Below are 20,293 nucleotides of genomic sequence, written 5' to 3'. Positions count from 1 at the left end.
TTTTCAGGCATCTGGGGAGTAGCATGACAGGCACAGTGAAAGAGCCTGATGCCACCTAAGGTAGCCAAATCCCATCCTTAAAACCTTAGACAGAGCTGGATAAAGGAGCCCCTGGGAATCTGTCCCTTCTTGCCCTTCTCCCTCCTTCTGTCTGAGCCTTGGGAGAGCCCTGCTTTGCAATCAGCATCTGTGTCTTTTTCAGTTTTTTTCTAGTTTTGTTTTTGATTAAGTATCCCCACCTTGTGGACAATTAAATGCAGATGCTAATGGTCTTTTAGAAAATCTTTTAATATATGCTAAGAGCCACTTAGCTTTTGAGAGGCTATAATAGGACAAGAGAGACATGGCTTCTTCTAAATTTAGAAAGAAGGATGATTATCTGGAGGGGTCGGCAAACTTTTTCTTAAAGGGCCAGATAGGAAGTCGTGGGATATAATACAGAAGTGAATGGGCTAGGTTGGCCAAGTCTATGATCTTCAGTTCACAGGGCACAAGAGTCCCTTATGTTTAAAATCAGAAATTTCCCAAGAAAGACTTCTGGGTAGTGAAGGCAGCTACACCAGAGTCCCTGCTTGACTTTCTCTCCCCCTTACCTCCTTGTTTCTTTTAAGGAAAACCAGATAATCATACCCCACTATGATAAATGTCTTACAATGTTGCAATGTCACCTCATTTCAACGTTGCACCAGTCCTAGGAAATAAATGTCATTTTTGTCCCTACTGGGGCACAGAGAGGTTAAGTCACCTGCCTAGGATCTTCCCAGGTTGTAAGTGTTGGATTCCATGGTGCAGTAGATGTTGATATGATGTTGGAGCCAGAATTCAAATCCAGACCCTGTTACTGCATTTTTCTTGAATTGTATCACTAAAGAGAATATAGTTTCCAACACATTTATGAAAGACTTAAAAGCATCTCCAAATAGAACGAAAAGCTGGTTTTCTACTTTCCACATCCACATAGAAAATTAAAAGGAGACATATTGCCTAATGCATAAGACAAAGAAGGCAGGACACCACATGGAAGCTTTGGAAATTGACAGCATGAAACAAAATGACAGCAGTAAGACAAACATATCAGTTATGACAATAAAGGTAATTAAACTCACTATTAAAAGACAAAGAGCTGAGCTTTAAAAATATTCTTACAAGAAATACAAACAAGAGATGAATTATCTACAGTAAGTGCTTTTTTTTTTGAGACAGAGTCTCGCTTTGTCATCCAGGCTGGAGTGCAGTGGCATGATCTTGGCTCACTGCAACCTCCGCCTCCTGGATTCTAGCGATTCTCCTGCCTCCCAAGTAGCTGGGACTACAGGTATGTGCCACCATGCCTGGCTAATTTTTGTAGTCTTAGTAGAAATGGAGTTTCACTGTGTTGGCCAGGCTGGACTTGGACTCCTGACCTCATGATCTGCCAGCCTCAGCCTCTCAAAGTGCTGAGATTACAGGCCTGAGCCACTGTGCCTAGCCCCTGTGTTTTCGTTTAATTTTTAAAGAAATACTTAAAACATTGCTTGAGCCTGGGAATTAGAGGCTGCAGTGAACTATGATCATACCACTGCACTCCAGCCTGGGTGACAGAGCTAGACTCTGTCAAATAAGTAAATAAAGGAACACTTGGTGGTTGTAAAAATTTCAAACGATGCACAAGTGCAGTAAAGCTCAAAGTGAAAATGCTCATTTTCCAATCCCACTCCCCAGAGGAAAATGATTTAACAGTTTAGTATAAACACGTCCACATTTATTCTCTATATGTACACCAAATGTGTTACTTTTAAAATCAGAAAAAAAAGGCAAGTCCTGTAATGAAGAAAGAAGGTCAGTTCTCCTTACTCCCACAGAGAAATCTAAGTGGTGGTGGTAGCTCATTTAGGCATCTAAGGAAGAATCGTAAGGGCGGATATTGGGTTTCAAGCAATCTCTCATTTAATCTTCTTGTCACTCTTGAGGAAGATATACTTGTACTTGATGCATGAGAATCTGGAAAAGCAGTGAGGTGAATTGACTTTCCCAAAATCACCCAGCTAGTAATCACTGAGTGTGTACGACGTGCTAAATACTAGGCCAACTGCTTTACATCTTTATTGGTCCATTATCACATTTCTACGAAGAAATACCCAAGACTGGGTAATTTATAAAGGAAAGAGGTTTAATTGACTCACAGTTTCACATGGCTGGGGAGGCCTCAGGAAACTTACAATTATGATGAAAGGCAAAAGAGAAGCAGGCACCTTCTCCACAGGGTGTCACGACAGAGTGAGTGCAAGCAGGGGAAATCCCAGTTCCTTATAAAACCATCAGATCTCCTGAGACTCACTATCATGAGAACAGCATCGGGGAAACTGCCCCCCATGATCCAATTAACTTCACCTGGTACCACCCTTGATGTGGGGATTATGGGAATTACAATTTGGGGTGAGATTGGGTGGGGACACAAAGCCTAACCATATCAACATCCATTGCCCCATTGAATCTTCATAACAACCTCATGAAGATAGTATTGTTATCCTTACTTCATAGATGAAGAAACTGAAGCTCACAATGGTTATGTAATTTGCTCAAGACCGCAGCTAAGTGAATAAGAGAGTCAGGAATAAGAGACCAGATACTCTGATTCCAGAATCATCACTTTTAACCTCCAAGTGAGGTCTGAGTCCAAGTTCATTCTGCTTGTATTCTACCACAAAACAGTGGAAGATAGGTGGTAAGGGGCTCAGGTGGGTAGTAGGAAGGTAACACTGGAGAGTAGAAGGCCACACTTCCAGCGACAGGGCTTACTTCCAACTCCAGAGTCAATTTCGTCAGAGGAAAGAACTTCCACTACTTCTCGTCACTCACACTAGTCAATAAAACCCCTTTAGCAGCAGCCTACATCCCATTACAGAGGCAGTGATTGAGCTGGGCATTCCCATGTCCACCCATAGTGGTTAAAAATGCAGGCTCTGGAGCTGGACTGTCCGGATTTAAATCCTGGCTCTGCGCCTTCCTAGGGTGTGTTCCTGGCCAGTCGCCTAAGCTCTTTGTACTGTAACTATGTTCCCTCAGCATGAAATGAGGCTAATGCCCATGCCTGCCTTATCAGTAGCTGTGAAGACTGACACACAGAGAAAGTAAAAACACACATGAAGGGCAGTGCCTGGTATGCTGTAGGGCTCAATGCTCTATGACTATTCATTCTTTGTATTCTATTCTGTCACCATTCCCTATTCCTCTTTGCCTTGCACAACTCTAGAATCAGGGTCAGGAGAAGTGGCTCATCCCTCACAGGGACAGCAACCCCTTATCAGAAGCCCAGTGTATCAGTCGGCCTAGGCTGCCATAACATAGTACCACAGACTGGGCACCTTAAACAGCAGAAATTTATTTTCTCACAGGTCTGAAAGCTGGAAGGTCAAGATCAAGATACTGGCAGGGTTGGTCTCTCCTGAAGCATCTCTCCTTCACTTGCAGATGCCCACTTCCTCTCTGTGTTTTTACATGGCCTGTTTTCTGTGACATGCACCCCTGGTGTCTCTTCCTCTTATAATGAGGACACGAGTCCTACTGGATTAGGGCTCTGTCCTTATGACCTCATTCAACCTTATTTACATCCTGAAAGTCTCTCTCTCCAAATGCAGTCACATTGGTGGCTAGCATTTCAACCTATACATTTTGGGAGGACACAATTCCATTCATAACACCCAGTATTCCTACCTATCAACAAGTATTTCATTCCTTCAATAAATATTGAGCATCTGCTGAGTAACAGGTGCTGGGACAGACACAGGGTCCCTCTTTTGTCTTATTGCTGAGCTCTTCTCCCTATTCAAGACAGGATCCACTCTTCTTTTTCCTTCTTTTCCTTGTGTGTATGTGTGTGCATGTGCATACACACAGGGATGTATGTTTCCCTTTTTTTGCCTCACATTGTTTAAATGAAAATTTTCAAACCTATACCAAAACAGAGAGAATAGTATAGTGAACTCCCCCGTACCTATCAGTCAGCCTTGACAATTATAAACTCATAGCCTATTTTGTTTTCATTTATACCCCCACCCATTCCCTTGCCACCACCCTACTGGTTCTGGGATTATTTCGCAGCAAATTTCAGGCATCATACTTCATCTGTAACATTTTAGTAATGAGTCTCCAAGAGACAAAACTAACTCTTTAGATCATCAGCTTTCCTATGCTATTAAATATTTTTCAAATAAAGTAAAAAAAAAAAGTCACATTACTATTATTTTTAAAAATTAAAAACACTCAATACAATCAAATTTCCATGATTGACTAATACTTTCTTTGACAGTATTTTTTAAGGCAGTATCCTTGTTAGCTTCATACATTACAATTGGCTGATATGACTCGTCTTTTCTAATCTATAGGTGTCTACTCCCCACCCCTTGAGAATTTTTTGTTGTTGTAGAAGTTGGTCATTTATCTGGAGATAAATGGGAATTATTCAGAATGAGTTGTCTCCTGCATTCGGAATTTTGCCAGTTGCTGCCCTGGGAGGTTGTTTAATGTGATTGTCTCTCTTTTATGTTTCCTTTAATTGGCAGTAAGATCTAGAAACTTAATCAGATTGAGCTTCTATTTTTTAGCTAGAATATTTTGTAGGCAGTGTCTCCAACAGAATCATATAGTATTTGGGTGTCTCTCTCTTTTGGGGTCATTAGGAACTATTAATGATCACAGCCTAGGGATTACAAAATGGTAACATGCTATCATTTATTTTTTCATGAGCTGAAATGCTATACATAAAGAAAACTTGTCCCACCAACTGTTTGGTTATTTTGGAATATAGTTCATAAAGGAAAAGCAAGGAAATAATTATTTCTGTTTACCAGTTTTCATATTAATGAGTTGATTCCCTAACACCTTCTAAAGTTGCACATTTTAAAATGGCATTACAATCCAAACATATTTTATGTATTTAAATCCACTGCTGTTTGTTCTAATTAATGCTCAAATTGTGCCATTGGCTAGTGGGAGTCTTTTGAAGTTGGCTCAACATCATCTTGTACATTTTCTGTCTCTGACCTAGAATCAGTTGTTTCTCCAAGAAGCCCTGGTTCCTTTTAGTGGAAACTGATATTTAAAATGTGGGCACTAGGGGTACTTTTGGACTTGGTTCTTGCTTCTAAGCCTTTTTAATGAACACAGCTAGGAAATACTTTTCAAAAGAAAATTCACAGGGATTTATTTCATTTCCAATGTAAAAACACTTTTTCTTTTTTACTTCTTTAAGATCATATCTATATCCCCTTTCACTCTTGCTGAAAATCCAGTTCTCAACACCACTAATACAATTTTCCAATATGTAGGACATGCCTAGGAGTCACAGAGTAGGAATACCAACGACTACCAACAATAATATAATGACTAAGAATCGTTCAAAGTTTTTTATTTCTTTTTTGTATCCTGCTAAGGTAGGCTATCAAATTACTGTGTTTTAAAATCTGTTGTACTAGTTTCTTCATGTGGGATTGTGCCACCAACTGACATGGCATTGCGTTTATTTATTTCACTCTGCTTTTCAGTTTTTAGAAATTGCTTATCAGTTTATTGATTTGCCTAATCTTAATATTTTAATTATTTAAAATATTTACATAGTTCCAAAATTAAATATATAAAAAAACATATCTTCTGAGAAAGCCTAGTTTCTATCTCTATCCCCTCTACCCTGTCCCTTCTCTCTTTCTGTGAATAATCTTTTTAGTTTTTGGTTTACCCTTTCATTGATTGTTAATACCAGTAAGAATGTGGGTATGCTTCTACCCCTTTCTTAGATAAAGAGAATCATACTATACCTACTATTCTCTACCATGCTTTTATTCACTTAACAATGTAGTCTGGGAACCACTCCATCACATTATATAGAATATCCCTCATTCTTGTTTTATAGCTGCATAAATAGTCCATTTTGTTGATTACCCTAATTTATTCAGTTAGATCTCTACGGCCAAAATTTGGGCTGTTTCCATACTTTTGTTATCACAAATAGTGCTACCTTGCATAACCTTGTACATAGATGTCAGTTCATATTTTTGCCAGTGTATCTTTGGGAGAGTTCTAGAAATAGAATTGCTGGGTCAGAGAGTAAATGCATATGCATTTTGCTGGATATTACCAAATTCCTCTGCATAGCGGTTGTACCATATTGCACATTCACCAGCAAGGTACTAGAATCCTTGATTTCTCACAGCCTCATGTGTCATTAAACTTCGGATGTTGCCTGTCTAATGGATGAGAAATAATATTTCCCTGTGCTTTTAATATATATTTTCTTTTTAAGAGTGAGGTTGAACATCTTTTCAAATGTGAAAGACACTTGCATTTAGTAATCCTCCCCTCCAAATCCCTGCCAGGCAACTACCATTCTGTAATAGGAAGATGAACAACAGAGGAAATGAAGGACAGAATGAATAGAGAGGTCGTTGGACAATCACAGGTGCACAGAAGAGATCACCTAGCCAAACTAATGAAGCAACAAAGGAAGAAAACAAAGGGATAATCATCAAAGGAAGGGATTGGATTTCCCTGTCTAGAGATGTAGATGAGGTTTCATTGATGTGTATGCACTGAGTGGAGGGTGGCCTAGACAGGCAATGGCAACTATGTGATCTATGGCTCCCCAGGAAGTAAACGGGGAGATCACAATCCAGCAACCAAAGAGGCCAGGCCTGTGCTGAGGTGGAGCCAAGAGAGAGTCCCTCCTCACTGCTGAGATGCAAACCTGCATTGTAACACTGGGATGTAGCAACAGGCATGCCCTTCCCCACTTCCAAGTTTTCACATGTCCACCAGAGAAATAGAGGAAAGCATTAGTAGTTGCAGTAAGATGAATGGATGGGTTTTGAAAACTGTGGTTACCTAGGAAGTGACAATACACATATACAATTTACTCTCTCAATGTTTGATGTAGCCCTATGTAGTTATTTAGTTTCTCTAAGCCTCAATTTACTGAAAATGGGATAATAATCCCTGCCTATAAGATGAGGATAATAATAGTATGTGCCTTTTAATGTTGACATTGTCACAAGGGTAATCCACATTAAGGCCTGACACATAGTAAGTTATCGGTGAGCTTATTACTGTTGGCTGTGGTTGCAGCACTATTATGTGTCACAGGGGGATTTAGAAACAGAAGTCTTGAGATTCAATCTCAGCTCTAATTTCATTAGCTCCATGTCCTTGATCTAGTCTCTTAACCTACTTGGCCTTAGTTTTCTTCTCTATAAAATAGGGGTAATAACTTCATAAATGTATGCATTTAAATGAGATAACACATGTAATAGCAATTAGCATAGTAAGCCATCAGTAAGAGGTGACTACTACAACCATTATTATTATCTTCTTTGTTAATTAAACTTCTAATATAAGTTTTATTAAGAATACTTGACAACTATTTTAGGTAATTCCTGAAGGTTTATAGCATTAAAAAAAAAAAAGAGGATTGGGTAAATTAGACTATCTTTTATGAAACCGATTACCTGAAGAAATCCATAAAACTTTGCAGAGAGAGAAGTACTATGTAGCTCTTTATTCCTCCCTAGTCTTGTTCAGGGAATTTTTGGCATCTGATAGCGCCATAGTGACAGAGTACAAAGGAGCAGAGGTTCCTTTGACATGGGAGGCGGCTTAGCTTAAGATCTCTGGATTTACGCTGTCTTGCCTAGGTCTGAATCCAAGCTCTGCAACTTGCTAACCCAGGGCTACTCAACCTCCATAAGCCTCAGTTTTCTTAGGAGATAATAATAGCACCAACCTCACATGGGATTTTGTTTCGCAAAGAGTGAACATGATTATGTATGTAAGCTCAGTGCCTGAGGTGGAGTGAGCCCTCAGTCAATGGCAGTGGTGATGGCAGTGACAGAAGCATAGTAGTGGATGTTATCATCATCAGCCTTGGAGAACTGTGCTGGTCTGAGTGGGCTAGGCTACACAGTGTTAACTCACAGCCTCCAAATCCCAGCAGCTTAAAAACAGGAGTTTATATGTCACACAGACCACTGATGCTACATATTTAACATGGGTCATCAGGGATGTCTGCTCCTCAGAGTCACTTAGGGGCCCAGATTGATGAGACTTTCCTCTTGACACCTGTTTCCACAATTACTGAGGCAGGAAAAGGAAACTGCAAATCACACACAGGCTCATAAAGTTTCCACATGGACATGATTTACATCACTTCTGCTCTCATTTTATTGGTCACAGCGGTCACATGACCTTGCATAACTTAAAAAGGGACCAGCAATGAAACCCAGTCATGTGCCCTGGAAAGAGGAACAGCTCTAATTACTACCTCAGGGGCTGAGGGTCTGGTTGCAGGAAAAGGCAGGGGTGGTGGGAAAGAAGCAGGTGAGAATGGGGAAGCCCAGGATGGGACACGTGGACAGAGGTGTAAATAACAGGTTTTGCAAGACCAGAGATAGCCAGCAGCTGTGCCTAGACTGTCCAGTGTCTTGTGGAATTCCCTGCCTTGACTGTATTCATTCATCCTGTCATTAACTCATTTATTCATCCAACCAGCAATCATTGAAAAACAACTGCATGCCAAGCACCATGCTAAAGGCAGGGGATACCCAGTTGTGTAAGACAACTAATACATCCCATGCCCTCCTGGAGTTTACAGTGAAGCAGGGAGTACTGGCACCCTGATCTGAGCATCTGAGTTGTAGGGTTCTAGGGTTCTGACCCTCTCCAAGTCCAGATGGGAGGAGGTGGGCTGGGTTATGCCCCTGCCTGACTGTTGAGTAAGGCACAAAGGAAAAACACAGTGTGGCCCAAATATTAGCTGTACATCAGCCCTTCCAGAATGACAAAGGGACTTTTCTTAAAGGATTCTTTTTATTTCTCCCCTCTGGCCTTCAATAAAGCACCACACGATATAACTGGACCTACCCATACAGGTCCCAGTAGACAAAACTCACAGTTTACAGTTTATGTAATTTTCCATAAAAACAAAAACAATACTTGTTGCCTGACACATTTCATAGAGAGATTTTCTGTTCGTTTACTCATTTGTCCCTGAAGAAAGCTGCTTCTCTTCCTTCTGTTCCCCCAGCTCCCTGTGGTGGTCACCTGACTTCGCCCAGTGGTACCATCCTCTCTCCGGGCTGGCCTGGCTTCTACAAGGACGCCTTGAGCTGTGCCTGGGTGATTGAGGCCCAGCCAGGCTACCCCATCAAAATCACCTTCGACAGGTGCCTGTGACCATAGCCCTGGGGGAGAGGGCAAGGGGGAAAATTTTATGGAGTCATGTGGGAGGGAATCCAGGGTGGAGGGGAGACTAGTACCAATGCTGAAATGTCAGCAAGGTTGGAGAACACTGGACCAGACTGGATGGGGCACACCTCACTGGCTCTGCCCTTTGGCTTGGTTTGTGCTGTTTAGGGGACTCTGGCAGGAGAAGGCTTGGGGACCATTTGGGATGTTAGAGACCCCCCCCAGCCTCCAAGGAGAGAGAGTGGGCAGATAGACACCATCAGATGTTACAGCGTGATACTGGCATCTGACGAGCATTCTCCTGGAAATGTCCAACATGGGAAGGCATCTCCCGACCTCTGCCCCAAATTCCGCTCCTGTGCCCTACTTCTAGCTCTCACCCTGGCTCTACCCCTTGGGTAGAGAACGTAGCCACCTAAATGTGAAAACAAACTTCTTCTGGACAAAGTGTTCCTGGCCTGGAATAGCAGTCTGCAAACTTTGTGTGAAGAGCCAGATGGTAAATATTTTAGGCTTTGTGGGCCACTTGCCTACTTGCAGATCTCTGATGCATGTTCTGCTTTGCCGTTTGGTTTTTGTTTTTTTTTTTTAACATCTCTTTACAAATGTAAAAACCATCCTTAGCTCTCCGGGCTATAGACCGAATCTAGCCCTGGGGCTTTAGTGTGCTGACCCCTGGCCTAGAATGTTCTGTCCTCCATGAGGCTAGTCATTGTGCCTCTAGGTGTTAAGCTGGCTCACAGACCATGCCACAGAGGGGATGAGAGCAGCTTCCAATCGTGGAAGGAGGAGGAGGAGGGGTTAAATAGAGTAGAAAAAGTCCTTCTGCATTACTAGTGAATGTGTGCAAATTATATTAAAAGATCCCAGCCTGCCAAAATCTGGTTATTCTGAAGCCCTGGGTCAGGCAGGGCTTTTGTCATCTGCAAATTAATAAGCTTGGATTTCTCAAGAAGGCTTCATTTTTGTCATTTGGCAGATTCAAAACTGAGGTCAACTATGACACCCTGGAAGTGCGCGATGGACGGACTTACTCAGCACCCTTGATCGGGGTTTACCACGGGACCCAGGTTCCCCAGTTCCTCATCAGCACCAGCAACTACCTCTACCTCCTCTTCTCTACTGACAAGAGTCACTCGGACATTGGCTTCCAGCTCCGATATGAGAGTGAGTCTCAGTGGGTGGGCACAGGGAGAGGGATGACAGGGTCAGCCCAGGTGGGTCAGAAGCCTCAGGACTGTGCTCCACCACAAGCCCCTGCTCGGCCCCATCCCCGTGGTGTTCTTGGCTAGATTGTGCCCTTCAGAAGGCCCTTTGGAAGGTACTCTGTTGCTCTCAGCATCCCTTAGGGTCATGGGAGCTTAGAGTTCATGACCTTCATGCTAGGCCCTTGCCTGGAGACCTCATGGCCTCTTCTGTTTGCAGGTGATTGGGTGCCACCATGCTGGGCACTCTGGGATCAGAACATTTGCCTGACCTTGAAGTTAACCCGAGATGGCATCTCACACCCACACTTGCCCTTCCTTGTCACCTTCCACATTCATCCCCTCCATTTAAAGGATCAGTGTCACTTCAGTTCCCCATAGTCAAACATAGAAAGCTGGGGCTGTGAGCACCAGAGGACAGGGTCATTTTCTTACTCCTATTGTATCCTGAAGCCTTAGCATAGCAGTAAGCCACTCTCAGCAAATACTGATGGCCACATTTCATGATTCAGTAATTGGCAACTTCCACCTTTAATAAATTGGGGCTCTCTTCTCCCTCTTTGGAGTCAACTGGGGTCCCTCTATGGTGACAGTGAGCTGTCTGTCCCAGCTGCAGCCTCTCTATTTCAGCTATAACACTGCAGTCAGACCACTGTCTGGATCCAGGAATCCCTGTAAATGGACAGCGTCATGGGAATGACTTCTACGTGGGTGCTCTGGTGACCTTCAGCTGTGACTCGGGCTACACATTAAGTGATGGGGAGCCTCTGGAGTGTGAGCCCAACTTCCAGTGGAGCCGGGCCCTGCCCAGTTGTGAAGGTGAGGCCCACCATGAGGGAGCACTAAAGTAGCAGACTCCTCTCCTGCCACAGAAGCACAGGCGCTCAAAAGGCCACTGACTCTTCTACCCCATCAGTTAGGTTTGAGGTTTTGAGAGATGGGGGATGGGGACCCAGGAGGATGACAGGGGTGCTCCCTGAGGCCCCCTGGTCTTTCACCACCCTCTTCACTCCTGTAGCTCTCTGTGGTGGCTTCATTCAAGGCTCCAGTGGGACCATCTTGTCGCCAGGGTTCCCGGACTTCTACCCCAACAACTTGAACTGCACCTGGATTATTGAAACATCTCATGGCAAGGGTGAGTGTTTCAGCCCAATTGGGATGTGACGTGCTCAGGGACCCAAGTTCCTCAGGTGAAGTTGACCTCAGTGGGGATCTCCCTAGATACTAACTTCTGGGCTTAGTCTGAACTTTTCTCACCAGCAAGAAAACTTCCAGAGTCTTCCCATCTCTTTGAATGGTAGAATTTGTTCAATAAGTATTATTGAGATTCTAAAATCTCCCTGCTGGAAGAGATTTTAGAGGTTACCAACTATTCAATCTCACTCAGTACAGGAATCTTCTCTGAATCATTCCCCATGAGATGGTAGCACACCAGCTCACCCTCTGCCTAAACATCCCTGGTGTGTGGAGGCCACCAACCCATTCAACAAATGGGTACCTACTATCCTTTTTGGTCAGATGCTGTCTTCTCCTAATAGTCTATTAGGCGTCTCTGAAAATGTTTTCCTTGTATTGCATCCTGGAGGAGCATCAGATACACCTGCTCCCTCTTCCTCACATTCACCCTTTAGATACTGAACACAGCGATCCCCTTCTTACATAACTCAGCTCCTCCTCTGATACCATCTTTCATATGGGTCACCAGCCTGCACTGCTGCCTCAGCTCCCCTAACATGAGTGACCTTTGGGTATCCAAGTTCAAAGTAAGGATAATGGTTACAAATAAACGTTAATTAACATATTAATACTCTTTTCTCAACAAATATGTATTCAATACCACCCATGTGACTGACACTGGGGCTGGGCTTGGGCAGTAACCAGGCAGATTTGGCTTCTAGCCTCAGAAGCTTATTCCAAGTGCATCCAGAGTCATGGTTCTCGCAGTTTGGCAAATACACTAATGCTTAGGCCCAAGGCTAGAGGTTTTGATTTTCTATGCTGGTGGTGGAAGCCAGGCATCCATGTTTTCAGAACACTTTGCCAGTAATTTTGATGCATGCTTTTAATTAAGAACCTCTGATCCAAAAGAATTAACATGTAGAAGAGGCAAGAAACAAATTTTAAAGAAAAATTAATCCTTCTGGATATTAAAATGTCATTATGGGCAACATTAATGTTAACAATGTGGTATGAGTGCAAGAGTGGACATACAAATAAGAGGTGGGGAATAATTGTTCAGAAATAGATCCCTCCGTGTGTGTGCATGTGTATGTGTGTGTGTGTGTGTGTGTGTGTGCACCCACGTGCACATGCGCACACATGCCTATGTACGTGTGAGAAAGAGACAGACTTTAGTATATGAGTAAAGTATCATTTCAGATCCATTGAAGAAAGGATGAATTATATAATAAATGGTGTTAAAACAGTGGGCTGAACCATTTGGAGCAAAAGGAAAAAAAAAAACAAATCTATACCTCAAGCATTTAATCACATAAATTCCAGCACTAGGGGAATGTAACTCTCAGGTGGGCACATACTTTAAAGAGTAACAACAGGTAGGCACGTACTTTAAAGAGTAACAACAAAGGTACAATCCATAAAGGCAAAGACTGCCAGATTCAATTAAAAAAAAAAAAACTTTGAAAGGATTTAGGTTTAAAAAAAAAGCTCTGTAAAAATTGAAAGTCAAATACTAAATAGAAAGAAATATTTGCAACATATAATAGATTAAGGATTAGCAACCAGACACACAAAGAGCTCTTAAAATTTATATATATATATAATTTTTTAATACTACTTTAAGTTCTGGGGTACATGTACAGATCTTGCAGGATTGTCACATAGGTATACATATGCCTACCCAAACCAGCCTGCAAAATGAGCAAAGCTCTAAACAAACACTTTGTAGCAAAGGAAATAGAAATGGAAACGCATTGACCTCATTAATAATGAAACAAGTGAAATTTTAGAAGGGAAATAACATTTCCCTTTTTAATCATCAAAGAAAATTATAACAGCCTTGGGAAGAATGTGCACACTTGAATACTATTCACTGCTGACATTGTGTAAAGTGGTTCAAACTTTCCAGAGGATGACCTGGTGATGTGAATCAAAAGCCTCGAAAATATATTGTAAGGAACTTATGATTCTGTAGATTTTGGTATACAAGGGTGGTCCTGGAACTAATCCCCTGCAGATAGAGAAGGACAACTGTACCTGCCTTTGCACCCAGCAATTTCACTTACTACAATTTATCTGAAGAAAATAAATAAAACTCTGCATCAAGATTTAGCTGCAAATATTTCCCCTAAGACATTATGTATTATAATGAAACATTAGGAACTATTTAAATGTCCATCAATAAGGAAATGTTAAATAAACATAGGGTATGGCTATAGAATAAAATACTAGGCAGCAACTAAAAGAAATAATGTGAAAGAATATTTAAAGACCTACAGGGGTGGTTGCAATACTTTGGTAAGTAAAAAAAGAAGTTTGCCAGAAGAATATATTTAGTTTAAAAGACATCCTTGTTTGCATAAAAAACAGCCTGAAAAAATATATCCCAAGATGTTGTCTCTTATTTTCATCTTTTGGCTTTTTTCTAATTTTGAGGAATAAACACATTACATCTCAAATATACTATTTGTATAGAAAAGAAAATTTGAAAGAGAAGTCATTTATAGTCCCACCACATGTACTTAAATGTGTCACTTGGCCTTCACTAGGCCTGCCCTAGCCAGAGCTAGGATGGTATGGCCTGGAGCTTACTGGGTCAAGGCAGGACAATCTAGGCAGTCAGGATGAGGCCCGGGGTTGTCCCCTTATTCCCACAATATTGTTCCTAAGGAGGGGAGGGACAGAACAGTGTCCTTGTTCATCCTGCAGTGCTGTTTCCACCAAGCCTGGTCAGAGGAGACCACTGGAAAGAAAGGCAGCTCCTCACATTGCCTAGAGAAACAACCCCTATCATTATGGTTTTCTCTATGTCTGGGCATCTGTGATTATAAAGATGTATGCTTTTTTTATGAGTTTCTATGTGTGTCTTTGCCTGAAAGTCAATCAAGCTCATCAACTATTTAACAAATGCTTATTTGATACTCACACTACTGAAATTGCTAGGAAAACAGCTGAACAAGCCCCTCTGCCATTGCCTGCCTTCAGGAAGTTTATGATTTAGTGACAGTAGACAGCCTAAACCAAGATCTCAATATAGCATGACCAATGTGTGGTAGAGCAGACAGAGGTGTGGAAACATCCTGAGCCCAGCCCAGGGCTTAGGAAGGTGTCCTGGAGTTGAGACTTCAGCTAGTCTTCAAAGATGAACAGGAAGTAGAAGTAGCCAGGTTGAAAGGTGCTCGGCAGAGAATCAACAAGAAATCACGGATGAATGACCAGATCACTTCTTCCTGAGAACCATTTAAAGGCATCACCTAATTCTTAGCCTCGATCCTCCAAATTATAAAATGGCTAGCATAACCCCATAGTCTTTCTTTTCTTTTCTTTTTTGAGACAAAGCCTTGCTCTGTTCCCAGGCTGGAGTGCAGTGGCTCAATCTCGGCTCACTGCAACCTCCACCTCCTGGGTTCAAGTGATTCTTCCGCCTCAGCCTCCCGAGTAGCTGGGACCATAGGTGCGTGCCACCACACCCAGCTAATTTTTTTTTTTATTTTTTAGTAGAGACGGAGTTTCACCGTGTTGGCCAGGATGGTCTCGATCTCTTGACCTCGTGATCTGCCTGCCTCGGCCTCCATAACCCCATAGTCTTTCTTACCTTTCTCAGCCACATTCTCAGCCCTCGAAACTAAGTTCTACCTACACAGAACTTGTTTCCATTTCTAGAACTTGCCAGGCTTTCTTTCTCCTCTAGAGCTTTGCACATTTGTACAATTTTCTTCTCTCTGGAATACTTCCTCTCCTCAAGCAAGGGGAATGGGAGTCTCTACCATCACCCTTGCCTGGCCAGCCCTTCATTCTTCTGAACCCCCCTTCCTCTAATGAGCCTTCCCTGACCCCTTCTCCCCAGCTCTGCATCTAGGTTGGGCTCTTCTCCCCTGGGCTCCCATAGCATGCATTCTGTACCTCCCTGATTTCAGACTTGACTCCACTGTCGAGAATGTGCATTTTCATCATCAGTCTCCCTGACAGACTAGGAGCTCTGTGAGAGATGGGTCTGTCTTGTTTCCTGCAGTTTCCCTGGCTTCTGGCTCTCTGCCTGGCACATAAGGAACTCAAGAAGCATTTGGTGATATGAATCGAATTGAAGTGAGCCCAGGCCCTTCTCCAGAGGGCATTCTCTGTTCTCTGCCTATAAAAGTATCTCGGGTTAACAGATCTATTAAGCTGCTATCTGTGATTGCTCCCTAAGAGAAAGCAGTGTGGCTCAGGAAACTCCAAACTCTGTGAAATTCAGAATAGTTCAACTTGCCACCTGCCCAGTCCAAGGGAACAGCCAATTTAGGAGTCCTGAGAACGTGTCCCTGCTGAGATCCAGAGCTGACACCTTTCAACCATGAGGCTGTCTGGGAGTTATATTAGTTGAGCAAAGAGAACACCTGCTGCAGACCTACTGTGTGCCAGTCACTGTGCTGCATGCTTCGCATATGCTATCCCAGTTTTGCCTCACTTTGGGAGTAAATGTCACCTGTAAGAGAGATAGTATCGCCTACATATTACAGTTGAAGAACCTGGAACTCGGGGTATTAAGCAACCTTAGCCAAGACCCTTGAGCAGGTAAATGGGCTTTTGATCCAGGTGTGTCTTACTCCCAAGCCCAAGCCTTTTCCATTGCCCTGCTCTTTCTGCTCCTATGTGGTGTTGATGTCATTGGTACATTTCTGCATGGTTCACTCAAGTGAAGTATTTGTGTGTGCATCTGTCACATCGAATCTGGATTCCAACTCCAACATGGGGCCTCTCTGTTTCTGTGACATTGTCTTCACTTTCTCACAATGGCCCAAAAAGCCCCAAGCAATCAGCACAGCTGGGAAACCCAGAGGTTTCATGTCAGATGTTTGCTCATCCTTAGAATCCCAGCCAAACGTTTACTCCTTAGGAAGGGCTCTATTTTCATGCTAGAAGGATAGAGTGCAAAGTGTGATGTTTAATCAACTTGTTTCCACCTGTGACTGAGTCTCATCCACTCTCCACCCAACTCCATCTCCTAGGTAGTAGGGAAAGGACATATATATCCTAGGCTGCCTAGACCGAAAACAGTTTTCTCATTTGAGACGTGTTTGTGTGTCAGGAGTATAGCATGCAAGTGGGCACATACACCCACAAGCCTTTCTCATCATGGATCTGGACCCTCATGAAGCCTTCCCAACCCTGAGGCACAGTTTCTTACTCTTCCTCTGTGCTCCACTCTATATTCTCACTAGTGGTGATGTGTCTGTCTTCTCCACTAAACTGGGAGATCTTTCTCAGTGCTTAGCACGAGGCCCAGCACTTGATAGGTGCTTAGAACTTGATGCATCTCACTTGCCTGGGAACAGGGTATTTACAAGCTGCGTCTCTGGTCCCATCTCTTCTGTGGTGTTTTGTCTCCTCCACCTCCATTATAGAAGCCCAAATCCTCCAGGATCTAGTTCCTATCGACAGGGAGGCAAGGATATAAACACTTTTAAAATGCTTTAGCATTAGGGGCTTGGCTCCAACCATCATTTATAAAACATGTATCAGTAATGATCTAGATAAGTATTTCTGAAATTGTAAGTGCCTATAAATCATTTGGGCATCTAAAGAGCATGCAGATTCTGATTCAGTAGGTCTACAGTGGAAGCCAAAGATTCTGTGCAATTCTAGTAAGTTCCTTGGTTCATGGACCATGCTTTGAGTAGAAAGTGGGATCACACTTGGAGTAGCAGGTGGGTCCTAATTCCTGTCCTGGCACCATCCACAACACATAGTCCCATAGGACATTCACTTGTGCATGGCCACGCACTTACACACATGCCCACCAAACACAACTGCCATCTGGACAAGTTCCACAATTGCTTTGGGTGTTAAGACCATGCTGCTCTATAACTTCCCTCACTATCTGATCCCTTACTCCATCTGGCTACTCTTACTACCTGCTCTCTTTCTGTAGCCTAAGAGGCCACACCCTGAAGTAGCTGAGAGCATGACCTCTGCAGTCAGGTTGCCTCATTTCAAATCCCAGCTCTACCACATGTTAGCTGGGTGACGTTGGACAGATGACTTCATCTCTTTGTGCCTCCGTTTCCTTGGGTGTAAACTGGAGATGAAAATAATGTACCCACACCATGGGGTTCCTGGCAGGATTAAATGAGTTTTCCTATCTCCCTTCCAAGGGAGTAGGTACAAGTAAAAGCAGTTAGGACAGTGACACTAAATATTTAGTGCTTGAACTGCTAATGAATATCATCGCTCTGATTTTATTTTACGCTCTTAACCTTCCCCCTTAGTGGAGCTTCCTCCTTCATCTTTCCAGCTCTCTGATTGCTCTTTGACCATCTCCCTCATTGCTTCTCCTTTGCCCTGTCTCCTATTCCCTGTCACTTCTGCCCATGCTTCCATTCACTCCTTCTCCAGTTCTCACTCTGCCCTCTTCTCTCCCAGCTGTCTTCTCCATGCTTGTGGCTTCAGATATGAATGCTTTGCTGGTGACTCCCAGATCTACCTCTGTAGTCCCCTCTTCATTCTGAACTTCCAAATCTGTCCTTCCAGTGGCCCACTAGCTCTCACCGCTTGCATGCACAAGCAGCTAAGTCCATTACTCTTCTACAACCCACCCCTTCCTCCTGTGCCCTTCCCCGGGTAAGAGAAGACATCACTATCCTTCAGGTGGACATGCCACCAGATGTCTTGTAATTTTCCTTTTGCATTAAGTGCCTGCTGTCTTGGCCACCCTACCCCAACCCCCAAGGGCTCATGGCCATCTCCTGCTCTTGCTCCTTCTGCCAAGCCCCATCCTCTCCCAATGCAGAGCAGTCACCAGTATAAACGATGTCCCTGCCTCCTCTCCCTCTATTTCATCCTCCTTACAGCCACCAACATCTTGCTTAAACTGAGATCGGGTCCACTCTGGATAGGATGGCTTCTCATTTCCTCCAGAAAAACATTGGGTCTGGCCCCAGGCTACCTATCCAGCATCAATTTCAGGAGTAGCCACACACAGCCACTGGTCAACAAACCTGGAATCGACACTCCCTTTACACATATGGGTCTCCTTCCTGGTACACTCTTTCTCCCCTTACCTGCATAATTCCTGTGCATCCTTTTAAGATCCGTGTCAAATGTTTACTCCTTGATGAAGCCATCCTGCACCCTCCTCTTCCTGCTGTCAACTGCTTTCTGTTCTGCCCCCCTTGGCATGCTGAGCCACATTCATTCCAGCACTCAGCACTCTGTATTGCAGCTAGTTGTTTAATGTCTGGTATATCCCCTTGCACCTAACCCTGGATCCTAGCCCATAGTAAAGACTCAACAAATACACAAATGCTTGTTGAATGAATTAATGACTGTCTGTAAAGCATTCTCATATGCCTAGCCATAAATCTCTCTTTTAACTTTTGACAACTGTAAAAAGGCATTCTTCTCCCTGACTGGGTCTTTGGGCACTTGTGTGTTCAGGTTCATTCATTCAGATTCACTTGTATGGTTTATCAATGCATGCTTGTAGTCATATACACAGATAGACATTTGCAAACTGGAAATGTTTGTGGGGATCCTGTCTTACAGCTGAGGAGCTCCAGCCATCTCGCCATTACCAACCTGACCCTCTGGTCTCTTGGCAGGTGTGTTCTTTACTTTCCACACCTTCCACCTGGAGAGTGGCCACGACTACCTCCTCATCACTGAGAATGGCAGCTTTACCCAGCCCCTGAGGCAGCTAACTGGCTCTCAGCTGCCAGCTCCCATCAGCGCTGGGCTCTATGGCAACTTCACTGCCCAGGTCCGCTTCATTTCCGATTTCTCCATGTCCTACGAAGGATTCAACATCACCTTCTCAGGTAAAGAGTGTGAGGGTCCCTTAGAGGAAGAGATCATGTTGCTATTCGCTGTCTCCCTCTGCTGTCTGTCTCTGGTTTTCCCAGCAGATGGATATTAATCCACTCTTTCAGTCTCTGGGAAAACGACCTCAGTGCTTCAGCAAAAGATGCTTGGGTCAGACCCAAGTAAGAACTTCCCTGTAATGGGCTTGGAAGGAGGTAGCATGATCACTGAGGAGCCTCCTTCTATGAAGATGTTTAGGATTTGCTGTGAACATGGCCCACCTAGGTGGTTGAACTAGAGGACTTCACAAAAGTCCCTTCCTATCCTAGTTATTCCAGATTTTTCTTCTGATTCCACTTCCATATCCCAACCCAGCAATACGAAAAAAAAAAAAAAAATGATTTGAAATTAACATATTGGAGTGGTTTAGTCTCATTTGGGATCTTTTTCATCAATGCTAATTTAGTAGTAATAGATATTTATCTCTGTGTTTAGGGTTTCGGAAAAGAAAGCTCTTTTATTTGGCATTCAGGGAGGAAAGAGGACCCTTGGCTCCTCTCATACTAAGTCTCCCACCATTCTTGTCCCAGAGTACCTCCCTCCACCTTTCTCAGCCATGGTCAGTGATATCAGATGGATTCCTCCTGGGATGGGCAAGAGGTATCCAGCTTCTAGAAACTGGGGCATGGCCCAGCTTAGTCCTCCACCTGCCTTCCAGTGTAGCAGTCACCCACCTGTCACATCCCTGGATTCGCCTGGCCAATGGGATATATCCAGCCAGTGAGACTCAACCCTTATGAGAGAGACCCTACTTCTAACACAGAGCCCTGGAGGACTGCATCGCAAAGGGAGACACCCTTGCAGACCAGGGACTAGTCATTTCTATGCTGTTACTAGAGGCCCCAGGCAGGGCTTTGCCC

General features: G+C 43.4%; 1 protein-coding gene across 18 annotated transcripts in view; it reads left to right on the top strand.

Annotated features, from left to right (window-relative positions):
- Positions 1-20,293, top strand: part of CSMD2 (CUB and Sushi multiple domains 2) — a 637,686-nt gene that overhangs the window by 422,708 nt on the left and 194,685 nt on the right. For all 18 annotated transcript variants that reach the window (XM_078331131.1, XM_078331136.1, XM_078331130.1 and 15 more), the window contains 5 exons: positions 9,050-9,188; positions 10,190-10,377; positions 11,046-11,234; positions 11,434-11,550; positions 19,175-19,390. In XM_078331131.1, the coding sequence (XP_078187257.1) occupies positions 9,050-9,188; positions 10,190-10,377; positions 11,046-11,234; positions 11,434-11,550; positions 19,175-19,390 (849 nt within the window). The remainder of the gene's footprint in view (positions 1-9,049; positions 9,189-10,189; positions 10,378-11,045; positions 11,235-11,433; positions 11,551-19,174; positions 19,391-20,293) is intronic.

This window comes from Callithrix jacchus, chromosome 7 (genome assembly GCF_049354715.1).
Source record: "Callithrix jacchus isolate 240 chromosome 7, calJac240_pri, whole genome shotgun sequence".
Lineage (NCBI taxonomy): Eukaryota > Metazoa > Chordata > Mammalia > Primates > Cebidae > Callithrix > Callithrix jacchus.
The sequence above is the reverse complement of the archived record's forward strand: the minus strand, read 5'-3'. Positions and strand labels throughout refer to the sequence as shown.